The sequence below is a fragment of the Zalophus californianus genome, chromosome 8 (genome assembly GCF_009762305.2).
Source record: "Zalophus californianus isolate mZalCal1 chromosome 8, mZalCal1.pri.v2, whole genome shotgun sequence".
NCBI classification, from domain to species: domain Eukaryota; kingdom Metazoa; phylum Chordata; class Mammalia; order Carnivora; family Otariidae; genus Zalophus; species Zalophus californianus.
In genome coordinates, this window is record NC_045602.1 from 100,640,908 (window position 1) to 100,654,334 (window position 13,427).

Genomic DNA, 13,427 nt, shown 5'->3' on the forward strand with positions numbered 1-13,427 from the left:
CTCTGCCAGAAGTCTCTTTCCTATGGTATTTGCAGGACTAACTCCTCCTTACCCACATAGGGGTCTATTCAAATGTTATCAGAGACCTTGTCCCTAACCATCCTGTACCAAATAAGACCAACTTTTATCAATTCCCTCCCTACTCTTAAAAACAAAAACAAAACAAAACAAAAACCCTGCTTTTATCAGTTGATTAGTTGATTATTATCTTCCCCACCAGAACATCAGCTTTTTGAGTGCAGAGAATTTTTTGTTGTTGTTGTTTATGGCTATCTCCCCAGTTCTCAGAACAGCAGGGTTTTGTTTTGTTTTGTTCTGTTGCGTTATGTTTCCATTCTCCCCATGCATTTGGGTGAGGCCATGTGACAGTTTCAGCCAATGGAAAATGTATGCCACCCTGTGCCACTTCCAGGTCTGGCTTATTAAAGAAAAGAAAAAGAAGCAAACCAAATGAAACAAAACAAAACCCCATTCTGCACATGATCTTCTATGCTCTTTCCCTTTCTGTCTGCTAGATGCAAATGCTCAGGGATACCTTGGAATCCACATGCTGAAGCTTGGCATAGCCTCTGCTTGCCTGAGTCTCTGAATGACAGCACAGAGCAGAGCTGCCACTGACTTGAACACCCATCTGTTGATTTTGAGCCATTATACACGGGGTCTGTCTGTTAACATGCAATATTGGTCACATTTTTACACTTTAAAAAAAATTCATTGCTTGTGTGAAGTTCAAATTTAACTGGGCATTTTGTATTTTTAATTGCTTAATCTGGCCACCCTTCAATAAGAAGAATCACATTTAAAATCCTTACATATCCACACAGAAACTTGTACATGAATGTCCATTATTCATAATAGCCAAACATTGGAAACAGCTCCAATGTCCATCAGCAGACAAATGCATGAACAAAATGTAGTATATCCATGTAAGGAATATCATTTGGCCATACTACAACATGGATCAACCTGGAAAATGTTATGCTAAGTGAAAGAAGTCAATCACAAAAACCCATATACTATACCATATACTAGATGATTTCATTCATGTGAAAATCCAGAAGAGGGGAATCCATTGAGACAAAGCATAGATTAGTGGTTGTTGAAGCTGGGGTAGGGAGAATGGGAGAATAGGGAGGCTACTAACTAAAGGACTCATGGTTTCTTCTCAAGGTGATAAAAATGTTCTAAAATTGACTGGAGCTAGTCCCACACTTCTGTGAATAGTCTAAAAACCACTGAGCTGTATACTTTAAATGTACAATTATACATGTATAATTATAGTATGTGAATTATATCTCAATAAAGCTGGTTTAGTGTTTGTTTATTTGTTTGTTTTTTAAAGATTTTATTTATTTATTTGGCAGAGAGACACAGCGAGAGAGGGAACACAAGCAGGGGGAGTGGGAGAGGGAGAAGCAGGCTCCCCGCTGAGCAGGGAGCCCGACGCGGGGCTCAATCCCATGACCCCGGGATCATGACCGGAGCCGAAGGCACACGCCTAACAACTGAGCCACCCAGGCGCCCCCGGTTTTTTTTTTTTTTTAAAGTCCTTACGTGACTTCATGTCCCTGCATGCTCTAACCTCTGGGCCACACCGTTCTGATGCCTTTGCTACTACTGAGGAAAGCATTTTAAGCATTCCAGAAAGTGCTCTTGAAAAGAGGGAGTTTAAATTGTGATACGGTATAAAAAAGCAAACAAATAAAAACCTTTACTCTTCTTGGAAGTAGTGGTTGACAAATAAAAGAATTTTTTCAGTCTCTAAATATAATTTTCCCTGAAAAAGTATATATGTAAATCATGAATATGTATCTCCATAAAGCTTTTCAATTTTCTCTCTTAAAATCTTCATTATTTTCTACTACTCAAAAACAATCCTTCCAAATCCCTTTCCTTAGTTAAAATAGATTAATTATATAACTTCTAGAAAGTACTTTGGGAAACATTTTTTTACATTTTTCTCCATACAGTCAAGATTTTCTATACTATCCACCCATTATAAATTTGTTGTGATGTGTAAGGAATACCAACATCTTCTTTTTTTTTTTTAACTCACACAATTGGTATTACCATGACAACTTACCAGAAGGGTAAAATTGGTTAAATTCTCCTACTATTTTATTTTATTTATAACATTTAGTTTTTAATGTGTGGCTCTGCAGTTCAGATGAAAATGCGATAGGTTTAAAAGGCTTTTATCATAAAATATATGAATTCTTAAAGTGAAGTAAGTCATCTATCATTTGGATTTAAAAAAAGCAGCAATTAGAGTGATTGCATTAAATAGTATTTTTAACATGAACATATAAAATTTTCATGTTTTTTTTTTTATTTTTCATGTTCTTGTTTCATTTTGAAAAGTTACCCATGAGGGGCGCCTGGGTGGCTCAGTCGTTAAGCGTCTGCCTTGGGTTCAGGTTATGGTCCTAGGGTCCTGGGATCAAGCCCCTGCTCCACAGGAAGCCTGCCTCTCCCTCTCCCACTTCCCCTGCTTGTGTTCCCTCTCTCGCTGTCTCTCTCTCTCTCTGTAAAATAAATAAATAAAATCTTTTAAAGAAAGAAAAAGAATGGTTACCCATGAAAAAATGAGCAAAAATCTTTTTCTTTGTAGGTATCAGCGAATGAACTCAAACAATTTTTATCACACATATTGGAACGAAGAAAACTGATTAAAGTGATCTATCAAAGAGAAAATGCCTTAGGAAAAAAGAAGATTCAACGTAAATTAAGAATAAAAGGAATTCAAAATAAAGATCTCTCGAAAAGAAATAAAAATCATTGTGAGTAGGGGCATCTGGGTGGCTCAGTCGGTTAAGTGTCCGACTCTTGGTTTCGGCTCAGATCATGATCTTGGGGTCCTGGGATCAAGCCCCAGGTCAGGCTCAACATGGAGTCTACCTGAGAATTCTCTTCCCCTCTCTCCACATTCTCTTTCCCTCTCTCTCTCAAATAAATAAATAAGTAAATCTCTAAAAAATTGTTGTAAGTAGAATTCCCTCTACCATGTAAATTAAAAATGACTTCATGTAATCTAAAATAAAATTTTAGAGCTACTTTCTGAGAAGTCTTAGAATATAGTCATAAATATTCATACACACAAAAGCTTTAAATTTTTCAGCTTCTTTTAGATTCAGATTTTGTTCTGATGGTAATAAGCAAGGTTGATAATTAGGACTCCTGGATAAAAAAAAAAGTCTCCAAAATTATGTGGATAAAACATTTATCAGTTATTCTGCTAATAGGAACACTCAGACTTTAAACAAAACCAAAATTAATATAGTGTCCTTCTTTTTTCTAGTCTAGCAATCTAAATCTCTCCCTAATAAAGACATAGCCAGTTAATTGATAGATTTCTCTGGATGCAAGAAGGGTCTAGAAAATATAAACAATGTTTCCATAGCTACTATGTACAGGAGTTAACTGACCCTCAATTATAAAATTTAGGAATCATTTCTAGCATTTAAGTCTGTTTCATGAAAGCTTTCTCTTTTGTAACAGGTTATGTATGAATTGCTATTTTATTAACATCTTATTTAAGAGAGGGAAACTTCTTTGGCAGAGAAAAATTAAGGATATCAGTTTTTAATGGCATTATAAAAATATGTACATATCTTAAATTTATTTTAAATCTAAATCATATACATTGAAACATTCATTTGACCAGTTTTTGACATAGAAATATGACTTGCCTTTTATTTAGCTTTGGTCTACTGATTGGCATTTGTAGTATAAACCACACTCAAATGCATCATCCATGATCTCCCATCTCAAATTTTTAATGAAACAAGGAACTAAAGACACTTATGGAACAATCTGTGAGCAGAATCCTTCCAAATATTTGCAGACTTTTTCCTCAGTCATTTATAGATGCTTCACCTACAATTAAAGTGGATAACTTTTAATGGCTCTCCTTTATCAAGTTTTCTCACTGTTTTTCAATAACGTTATATAGAAACACATTTTCTTTTTGCACTTAGGTGTAATCAGTTTACATGGTTTTTTTTTTTTTTTTTGGTCTATTATTGTCTTTTTTTAATTTTTTAAATTTTTTAAAATTTTGTTTTATTATGTTATGTTAGTCACCATTTAAACATCATTAGTTTTTGATGTAGTGTTCCATGATTCATTGCTTGTGTATAACACCCAGCACTGTGAATTGTGTAAGACTGATGAATTACTTGTTTTTTAGTTAAATTCCATAGTTATAAACAGTAAAACTGGCACAGATAGGTTTGGGAACCAATACTCCTGATCTTTGGTAAGCATGCAAGGTGGGGGAACAGAAATGTACACATTTACTAAAGAGAATGCCACAGTCTGCAAGCATTCAGTATGCTGTGGACATCAGTAATAAGTTGGATAGAAGAAATGAAAAGTATTGATTAATTTGGCAAGTAAGGTAGGTAGAGATTGTTGAAGGAGCTTCTGCTGTCTAAAAGAGTAAATAAATGAATCACTATATTGTACACCTGAAACTAATATAAAACTGTATGTTAATTATACCGGAATTTAAAAAATAAGACAAAAATTAAAAGGGGAAGTAATGCCACCCTTCAAAAAAGTACTCTTTTCCTTATATGGAAGTGGTTATATTACACCTAAGAATAATAAATAACAAGCTATTTATAATTAAGCATTTTCCCTATTGTTTTAAGTGTTTTACCCAATTTTAAGATAGGTTATATTATCTCTACTTGATAAGATGTGAAACCTGCAGCACAGAGCAATAATTTGCTTAGCATCACAGAAAATAGTAGGAAAACTAGAATTTGAACTCAGATGGTCTGGTGCCAAAGTCCTCTAGCTTTTAGCCATTATGCCATATGCCTCTCACAAAAGTAAGCTAACAATATCAAGAAATTTTAATCTCATGCTTCTCAATATGGCTTTGAGCAAATATGGAACTATATGGTAAAGATGATGCAATTTCCTGAGGACCAAATTTACCTGAAGGTTTAAAAGGGAAGTAAATAATAGCAAATAGTTGAAAACATCTTTATTTTAGAACTAACAGCTATAATGTATGCAATAGATTTCAAAATTCATATTTTGATATCATACCTAAGACTTCAAAGAAATGCCTTCCTGTTTTCCAGACCTCCAGAGAATGTACATGCATTCATCACAGGCTATCTAAATGTCCTAAGGACGTTTAAGAAGCCCTGTCTTATAACAATCATAATATCCATTTCTGAAATTTACATAAATCAGAAAATGTTTCTTTCTGACAGAAGTACATCTAGAAAGGTGATCATGGCTAATAAAGGCAACAGATAGAAATTGAGAACTAAGGGATTCCAGAGGAGAGAGAGGTTAGTTTTGGAGCTGGAAGGACTCTTATTGATTCCAGTTGATAATTTTTTTATGAGAGTCTTGCTTTGATAAAGATTTTTAATTTTTCTAATCTTAATATCTTAAGAGTATTTTCCTCCACATTTATTCCAAAAGACTGCTTCACTGCTTAGTTGAAGAGTTCTAGATATGACATAAAAATATTGATATGTGTGTTAACTTGAAGTATCAGGTAGAGTTCTGACAGGAAGCAAATGGCACATTTAAATTGAGTCATTTGAGACAAGTTTAATAAAGGGTCTATTTCTAAAAGTGTAGACAGGATGTAAGGAAACTGCAAAGTAATCCCCAGGCTAGTAACACCAATGGAGCTAGCAACCCTGGGCCTAAACGGTCACAGGCAGTAGTGGCTACTAGAATGCTGAGAAAGAAACCAGGAGGTATGTTGGAGAGAGCTCTCTAACAGAACTATTACCTCAGGACAAGGGATAAAGCCAGCCTGCAGCAAACCAGATTGGGGAGCCAGGGAATAAATATCCCTACCTCACTCTCTTCCCTTCATACTTCCTACTGGTGCCTTTCAACCAAACTTAATCAGAAGCTGGAGGGGAAGGGAGCCCATTGATGCAGTCCATATGGGTTAGTGTCCCAGGGCATAGAGCAGGATGGAGTGGGTCTAGAAAGGCGAATAAGTGGACATGCAACACACTGGGTTTTCTAGACAAGAGAAATTAGCATGAACTACAAGTATGAGGACTTTTAGTAGCATACAATAGAAGCATAGGTATTAAAAGTAAAATTGCAGTCTTGACACAGGACCAGAGCATGGGGATCCAGCTAGATGGGATGGCAGGCACAGGGGACCTTCCTAAAGGAAAGGATCAGAAACATTCACAAAGGAAACGAACCATGTTCACTGAGAAACAACTGGCAGATTTAGAATTCTTGTTCAGCAAGAACCCATACCCCGCTCCCAGCCTTCAGAAAGAAATGGCCTCGAAACTGGAGATACATCCCACCGTACTGCAGGTTTGGTTCAAGAACCACAGAGCAAAAGTCAAGAAAGCCAAACAACAGCAGTTAGCTGGGGTGGAAGTCAAGACCCACTCTTCCAAGAGACACACGGATGCCGCTCCAGGAGCCCCCGATGGTGCCTACCCTGCTTCCCTAGTTTATACAGATCACCCCATACCTTCCTTCCAACTCAGCATATGCTCCAATTTTAAGGCTCTCTCAGACCATCCTTCTGGCCACAAAATAGTCCATTTCGGCTGCTGCCGAGATCCTAACATCTACTCCCTATGTCCCATTACGGAATCCCAAATTCTTTCCACAAGCTTCACTGCTAATTCTTTGGGTTCTTCATCTCCACAAAGAACCTAGTGAGCAAAGCCAGACACAAAAGGTCACCTACTGTAACGATTCTCAATGATTCCAGACAAGAGACAGAATCAGGATCTACGCAACATGGAGGCATTTCAGAAACGGGATTCGTGAAAAAAAAAAAAAAGACCCACAAGTGCCCGTGGGGTGGAACTGAGTGGCAAGAGTTGCTCAACAAACTATTGCGATGGGGATGTTTCATGTTGTAATTCAGATGGCAGGAACCTGCATGTATAAATTCATCCAAAGACACAGAACTGTAATATTGTATAACATACACCACAAAAAAAAATCATGTGACAGGACGGAAGCATCAGCTAATGCCACTGGCAGTAACCATTTTGCAATATATAAATGTATCAAATCAACACATCATACACCTTACACTTATATCTCAGTAAAGCTGGAGACAACTTTTAAATTATATCTCAATAAATATATACAATGAGAAAAAAAAGTAAAATTGCAGAATCTTAGAATTAATTGGGGAAATTTGGAGGTTATCTAGTCTAATTTCTTTCATCAGATATTTAAGGCAGCTCCTAGGTAGATGTCTGTGACTAAGCTCACAACATCATAAAACACAACTTATGACATTATTTAATACATTTATTTCTTACAGAGTTATTAACATTAAACCAGAACCATTTCCTAACAGTGATCTTAGGTGTTAGTCTGTATTAAATTATGGCAGTGGGAGCTGGACAGAACAACCCCTCTGTGGACTCCTCCACTGGAGTTGTTGCCCTCCCTCCCCAAATAGTGAAGCTTGTGCATATTGTTTCTAAGATCCTATTTGTTGTTTTGGGCACCCACTCACAGTGATGATTCTTAACAAGCTTAGAGCAAATTGAAATCTTTTTCTCACCTAAAAGTACTAAGCCAGTGTATCAGTCAGGGTTCAACTGGAAAAAAAGAACCAGTAGGAGATATATATTAAAGGATTTATTACAAGGAATTGGCTGATTTGATTGTGGGAGCTGGCTAGGCAAGTCCGAATCCATAAGGGAGTTTGTCAAGAAGAGCAAGCTGGAACTCTCTGGGAGGAGCTGAATTTTTTCTTCTTCAGGGAAACCCCAGTACCATTCTTAAAACCTTTTAACTGATTAAATCAGGCAAACACAGCTTATCTCCTTCACTTGCTTGTGGGTATTAATCACATCCACAAAATACCCTCACAGCAACAACTAGATTAGTGTTTGATGTAATAATAGGAGTGTAGCCAAGCCAAGTAGACAGATAAAATTGACCATCATAGCCAAATATCTCCTAATCTGTATGTTTTCATCTAAATTTTTGAATCTAGGTATAAGATTTTACACGTCTATTACATTTCATTGTGTTTACTTTGGACTATTCCAACCTATCGATTACATCAATTAATTCATCAGTTATCGTCTCCTAGTTTTCTGTCACTCAAAATTTTGATATGCCTTCCAATCTTTTGCTCAAGTTTTTCTTAGAGGAGTTAGCAAGATAGGGCCAAGTTTAGAGCTTAGAGCCAACAATAATCTACCATAAATCTCTAGAATTATATATACCCACTAATCAACCAGGTAAAAATCTATATATGATGAGGTTGAGTATTTGTGGATAGAAGGTAGGCAAACATCCCTTCCTGATCCCCCACCTCCAGCTCCTCAAAGAGACCTGGTGTCAGCTGATTCCAAGTATTCACACATGGAAAGAAATTGCACTGCAGATCCAGGGAGAAGAATTTTGTTATTTTTGCAAGAGTGAAAAGAAAAGAGAATGGGAGAACAAATATGGAGAGAGCAGACATAAGGAGCCAGAAAGATGGTTATTGATTGTGCTAACAAGAAACCAGTAAAACTCCAAAGTTGGGAACCCAACTGATATTTTAAAATCAGTGATGCCTAAGATGACCATTAAAGTTGTTTTTGTTCTTGGAATTAATCATCTTTGCAATTTGCTCTATGAAATTGTTGGTAAAAATCTATATTCGTAATTAATGCTTTTCAAGAGTGAAGATTCTTTTGGGACAACTTGAAGAGCTGTTGGTTTCACTGTGGGTCCATGTGAGACAGTCCAGGAACAGTACCTCTGGAATCAGGAGTTAAGAAATTAGAGAAAGCCATGGAAAAGTAACCTGCTCTAGAGGGAGGGTTTGAACTTTAGAAGCTGTGGAATGAACACATGGTTATCAAGCTGGGTGAAAACCTTGTTCAACTCTACTCTCATTCCATTCCTGTTTCAGCATTTTGCACACAGGATATCATAAAAGATGGAGTATAGGTGTTTTATAAAAGTGCTGTTCCCCAAACTTACTAGTCCTCCAGATAAAAGAAATGGGATTTAACCTCACATTCTCAAAAACCTTTCCTAATTCTTAGTGACCATGTCTCCTTAACTCAAGGCTCACAAACCATGTATAATAATCTATTAGAGAAATCAAAGGGATTAACATCAAACTGTTTCTAGAATATTAATATATTTCTCCATGAAAACAGAGGAACTGTTTACCCAATTTCAGTCCTCTACCACTTGGCCCCCTACCTAGAATTTGTCAAATAATAACCAATAGCATTTGTACTCCCATTACTTCAAGGCAAGATCTGTGCCTGGCATTTTATCTGTCACATACTTAATATGAATCAATATTTGCTGATTAAATATTGATTCATTAAATATTAATATTAACAAATATTGAGTAGAATTCCTTTTGTGTAGAGCTAGGATGTAAAGTCAGGTCTTCTAACTCCAATTTCAGCATTCTCTACAATATACTACACTAGAGGTGCTACAGAGAAATAAGAAAGCCTTACATTTTTAGAGTATATTTGAATATTGTTTTACAGTTGAACAAAATGCTTTCACATCCATTCCAGTTTGTTTTTTAATGTCATGTTCATTTTCCCTCAGGGTATCTTATCACTATAACTTCAACAAGTAATTCTAAGTCAGAATTTAGTCTCATAAATTGTTAGCAAGACAAATCAATAATTAATCATACATTGGGAACAATGGAGCATATTCCTGCTGACAACTGGAACACTACCTTCTATGTCCTTCCTGACAGGTCCTTACTGGCATTTTTTTGGGGGGGGAATTAATTATCATTAATTTTGGTGATCAGATCAGATCACTAGATCACTACCGTGTTCTTGGTTGGAGAAGGTTGTCTTGGAATCTTGTTTTAAGCTAGTCTTGCCATTCTTTTTTATCACTTCTAGGGTCTTTGACCAGCTAGGCTAAGTTTATCATATGTATTCCACTTTATTAACTTTTGGAATATATGTGGAGGACACTGTGAAGTGCCATTCATATCCCCTCCCCCCCTTCAATGAGATACTTGACCAATTACTGGAAGTGTAGTTCACAGATAGACTTCAGCAGTGAAGGCGCTGTCTCAGGTGCAAAGAGAGCAACATAGCCCAAAGTTAGGCTTCCTCCCTGGGGCAGCCAACTTCCAATGACTAATCAATTCAGGAACATGAAGTCCTGACCATCTCAGCCTAACTTGGGATGCATTAGAAGAGACACTTTAGCTCCAGAGCACCCAGTGGGGTCAAGGCATCACAACTTCTCCCTCTGCCCAATCCAACTTTTTCCCCAGGGTGCTTCCCAGGGGCACTTCTTAATAAACATTCTGAACTCTTAGAGTTTGCTTATCAGGGAACCCCAACTGCATACCATTTAATACCTTTCCTATTACTGACATTTTTTTCTTTAAATCAATACAAGTTTTTTGCAAATGAGTTTGATTTTAAAAGAAAATTACTAAAGATCTCCCATTCTAGCAAAATAGTGGACTAATCCAATATGAAAATCCTGCTGCTACAAATACCTAAAAATAATGCCTAAAATATGCCAAGCCCTCTCTCTCTCTTTCTCTCTCTCTTTCTCTTTCTCTCTAATGCAGAGCTGGGTTCACAGGAAACTGAAATCCCCAGGTGCTAGAAATAATGAAAAATAAGGATGTTAGTTGATGTTTTGGCAAACTGTGATCAGAGCTGGTAAAGCATGAGGATCGGATTTTAAATCCCAGGCTGGGAAAATCAAAAAGACATTAGGATTTTTGACAAAGCAGTTGGGATGAAGAGCTATGAATAAAACTGAGAGTTTTACAGAATTGTACATGCAGCGAAAGGGAGACTAGGGAAAAACATAAACCATCTACCATTTTATGAAAGTATCAAGGAAACTCTTCCTCTATTTAGGCTTTCACAGGGAAAAACATCTCCCTGGGAAACCCTACATCACAACCTTGTACCTTATACAGATTTGAATTTAAATTTATGCTACCTGATTACCTGATTTTTTTTTTTTTGTAAATACGTTCATGTTAACATATAAAAATCTCCTTCCAAAGTAAGGTAAGTCTAGAAAATGACAGAAGCAACACAAAACCACTTTAGAAAAACATTCCCACAATTCCTACATAAAAAGTCTTGTTGGGTGAACTTACAAGAAAATTTTATAAAATGCACCAAGTTAAAAAGAAAAATCTACTCAGAAAAAAAAAGCTACCAGTGAGAGTCAGTTTGCATATGCCTGCGCCCATATACACACATGTGCATAAGGCATAGCACCGCCAAGTTTGATATAGTAAAACAATGATGTAAAAAAAATTATGGAATAAATATATTTTTAAATGGTTGAGAAACTATAAGAAAAAAGAGAAGGCATCATGAAAAAGGAATAGGCTTCTGTGCAAAAGAATCAAATAGAACTAAGAAAAATGAAAAGTATGTTCATTTAAATTAAGTGAGCTTAAATTAATGACTTAAATAGAAGATTAGACACTGTGGAAGGAAAGATTAATGAACTAGAGAAAGATCAGAAAATACTGCCCTGAATGCAGCCCAGAAAGAAAATATGAGTTTAAGGACAGAAACTCTTAGATTAAAATAAAAATGTCATAAATATATGCTGTTTGCAAGAGGTATACTTAAAACATGAAAGTTAGTTAATGGAAATGATATCATAGGCAATACTAAAAAGAAATCTGATATTAATTTCAGACAATATATAGACTTCAAGGTAAAGGCACAAATAGGGAGAAAGCTTCATCATGTAGTGTTCAAAGGAATAATTCACCAGAATGATACAATGTCTATGTTGAAAAATTCAGGAAAATCTATTAAACCATGAGAATTAATAGAGCTTGGCAAAGTTGCTGAATTTAAAAATTAATATATAAAAATCAATAGCCTTTCTGTATATGATACCAAAAAACAACTGAAAATGAAATTACTAAAATATTATTTAAAATAGCAATAAACACTAAAATATACCTAAGAATAAATCTAAAAGATCTATAAGATGTTTAAGAAGAGTAAAAGCATAAAACTTTATTGAATAATATAAAAAACACCTGTATAACTAAAGAGTTATTGTGTTTGTGAATGGGAAGTCTCAAAATTCTAAAATATCACTTCTTGCCAAATTAGTTAGAAATTTCCCAAAGGGATTTTCATAAACATTGACAAACTAATTTTAAAAGTATATATGAAAACAAGTCTAAAGATAGCCAAGATACTTCTGACTTAGAATGAGAAGTGGAACTTGCCCCACTAGATTCTTACTATAAAATGATATTTGTATAAACAATATGATATTGACATATGGATTAAAAAAAGAAAAGAGTCTAGAATCAGTCCCATATATACAGGGGAATTTGGTATATGACAGGGGTGGCATTACAAATCAACTGGGAAAGAACAAACAGATTGTATGCAGGCAACTGATTCTCATTTGGAAGATTAAGATCAGATCCCATTCTCAGCTCATGCACAAAACTAACTTCTGGATGGATAAAAGATCTAAATATGAATATCAAGACTTTAATAATTTTAGAAAAAAATGTTATGATATTGGCATAAAAAAGGAATTCTTAGAAAAGACAAAAGTAAGAGACACCTGGGTGGCAGTCAGTTAAGCATCTGCCTTCAGCTCAGGTCATGATCCCAGGGTCTTTGGATCGAGTCCCGCATCGGGCTCCTTGCTCTGCAGGGAGCCTGCTGCTCCCCCGCTTGTGTACTCTCTCTCTCTTTCTCTGACAAATAAATTAAAAAAAAAAAGAAAAGAAAAGACAAAAGTAAAACCATGATGACAAAATTCATAAACTTAACTACCTTAAAATTAAAAATTTTAATAGGTATTTTTAATTATAAAGTGAAAAAAAAAAGCCCCACAGACTAAAAGAAGATATTGTAACAAATAGAGTCAACAAAGAATTAGTATTTGGTTGTATAGAGAACACCTACAAATCAACAGGAAAACCAAGTAGAAAACTGAACAAAGGATACAAATAGACAATTCTTAGCAGAGGAAAAAAAACAAAGACCAATAAATATATTTAACTAGTAATTGCAGAAATGCAAGTTTGATAACAAAGATTTATCATTTCACAACAGATTGGCAAAACTTAAAGGTTAGACAACCCCATGAATGACCCAGAATTTAAGGAAATGAGAACCTTATACATTACTGTTGGGAGTATATGTTTGAGACAACCTCTTTGAAGAGAAATATAGGGGCGCCTGGGTGGCTCAGTCCTTAAGCGTCTGCCTTTGACTCAGGTCATGATCCCAGAGTCCTGGGATGGAGCCCCTCATCAGGGTCCCTGCTCAGCAGGAAGCCTGCTTCTCCCTCTCCCACTCCCCCTGCTTGTGTTCCCTCTCTCACTGTGTCTCTATCAAATAAATAAATAAAAATCTTTTTAAAAAAAGAAATATACTGGGGTGTTTGGGTGGCTCAGTCGTTAAGCGTCTGCCTTCGGCTCAGGT

General features: G+C 35.9%; 2 protein-coding genes across 8 annotated transcripts in view; both read left to right on the forward strand.

The window, feature by feature from the left end:
- SEL1L2 (SEL1L2 adaptor subunit of ERAD E3 ligase) overlaps positions 1 to 13,427 on the forward strand; it is a 144,765-nt gene that overhangs the window by 46,158 nt on the left and 85,180 nt on the right. For all 7 annotated transcript variants that reach the window (XM_027620604.2, XM_027620606.2, XM_027620609.2 and 4 more), the window contains exon 3: positions 2,612 to 2,780. In XM_027620604.2, coding sequence (XP_027476405.2) covers positions 2,612 to 2,780 — 169 coding nt within the window. The remainder of the gene's footprint in view (positions 1 to 2,611; positions 2,781 to 13,427) is intronic.
- LOC118357251 (divergent paired-related homeobox-like) lies at positions 6,139 to 6,675 on the forward strand. The gene has a single exon (XM_035728823.1). It carries the CDS (start codon positions 6,139 to 6,141, stop codon positions 6,673 to 6,675), a length of 537 nt encoding a protein of 178 aa, XP_035584716.1.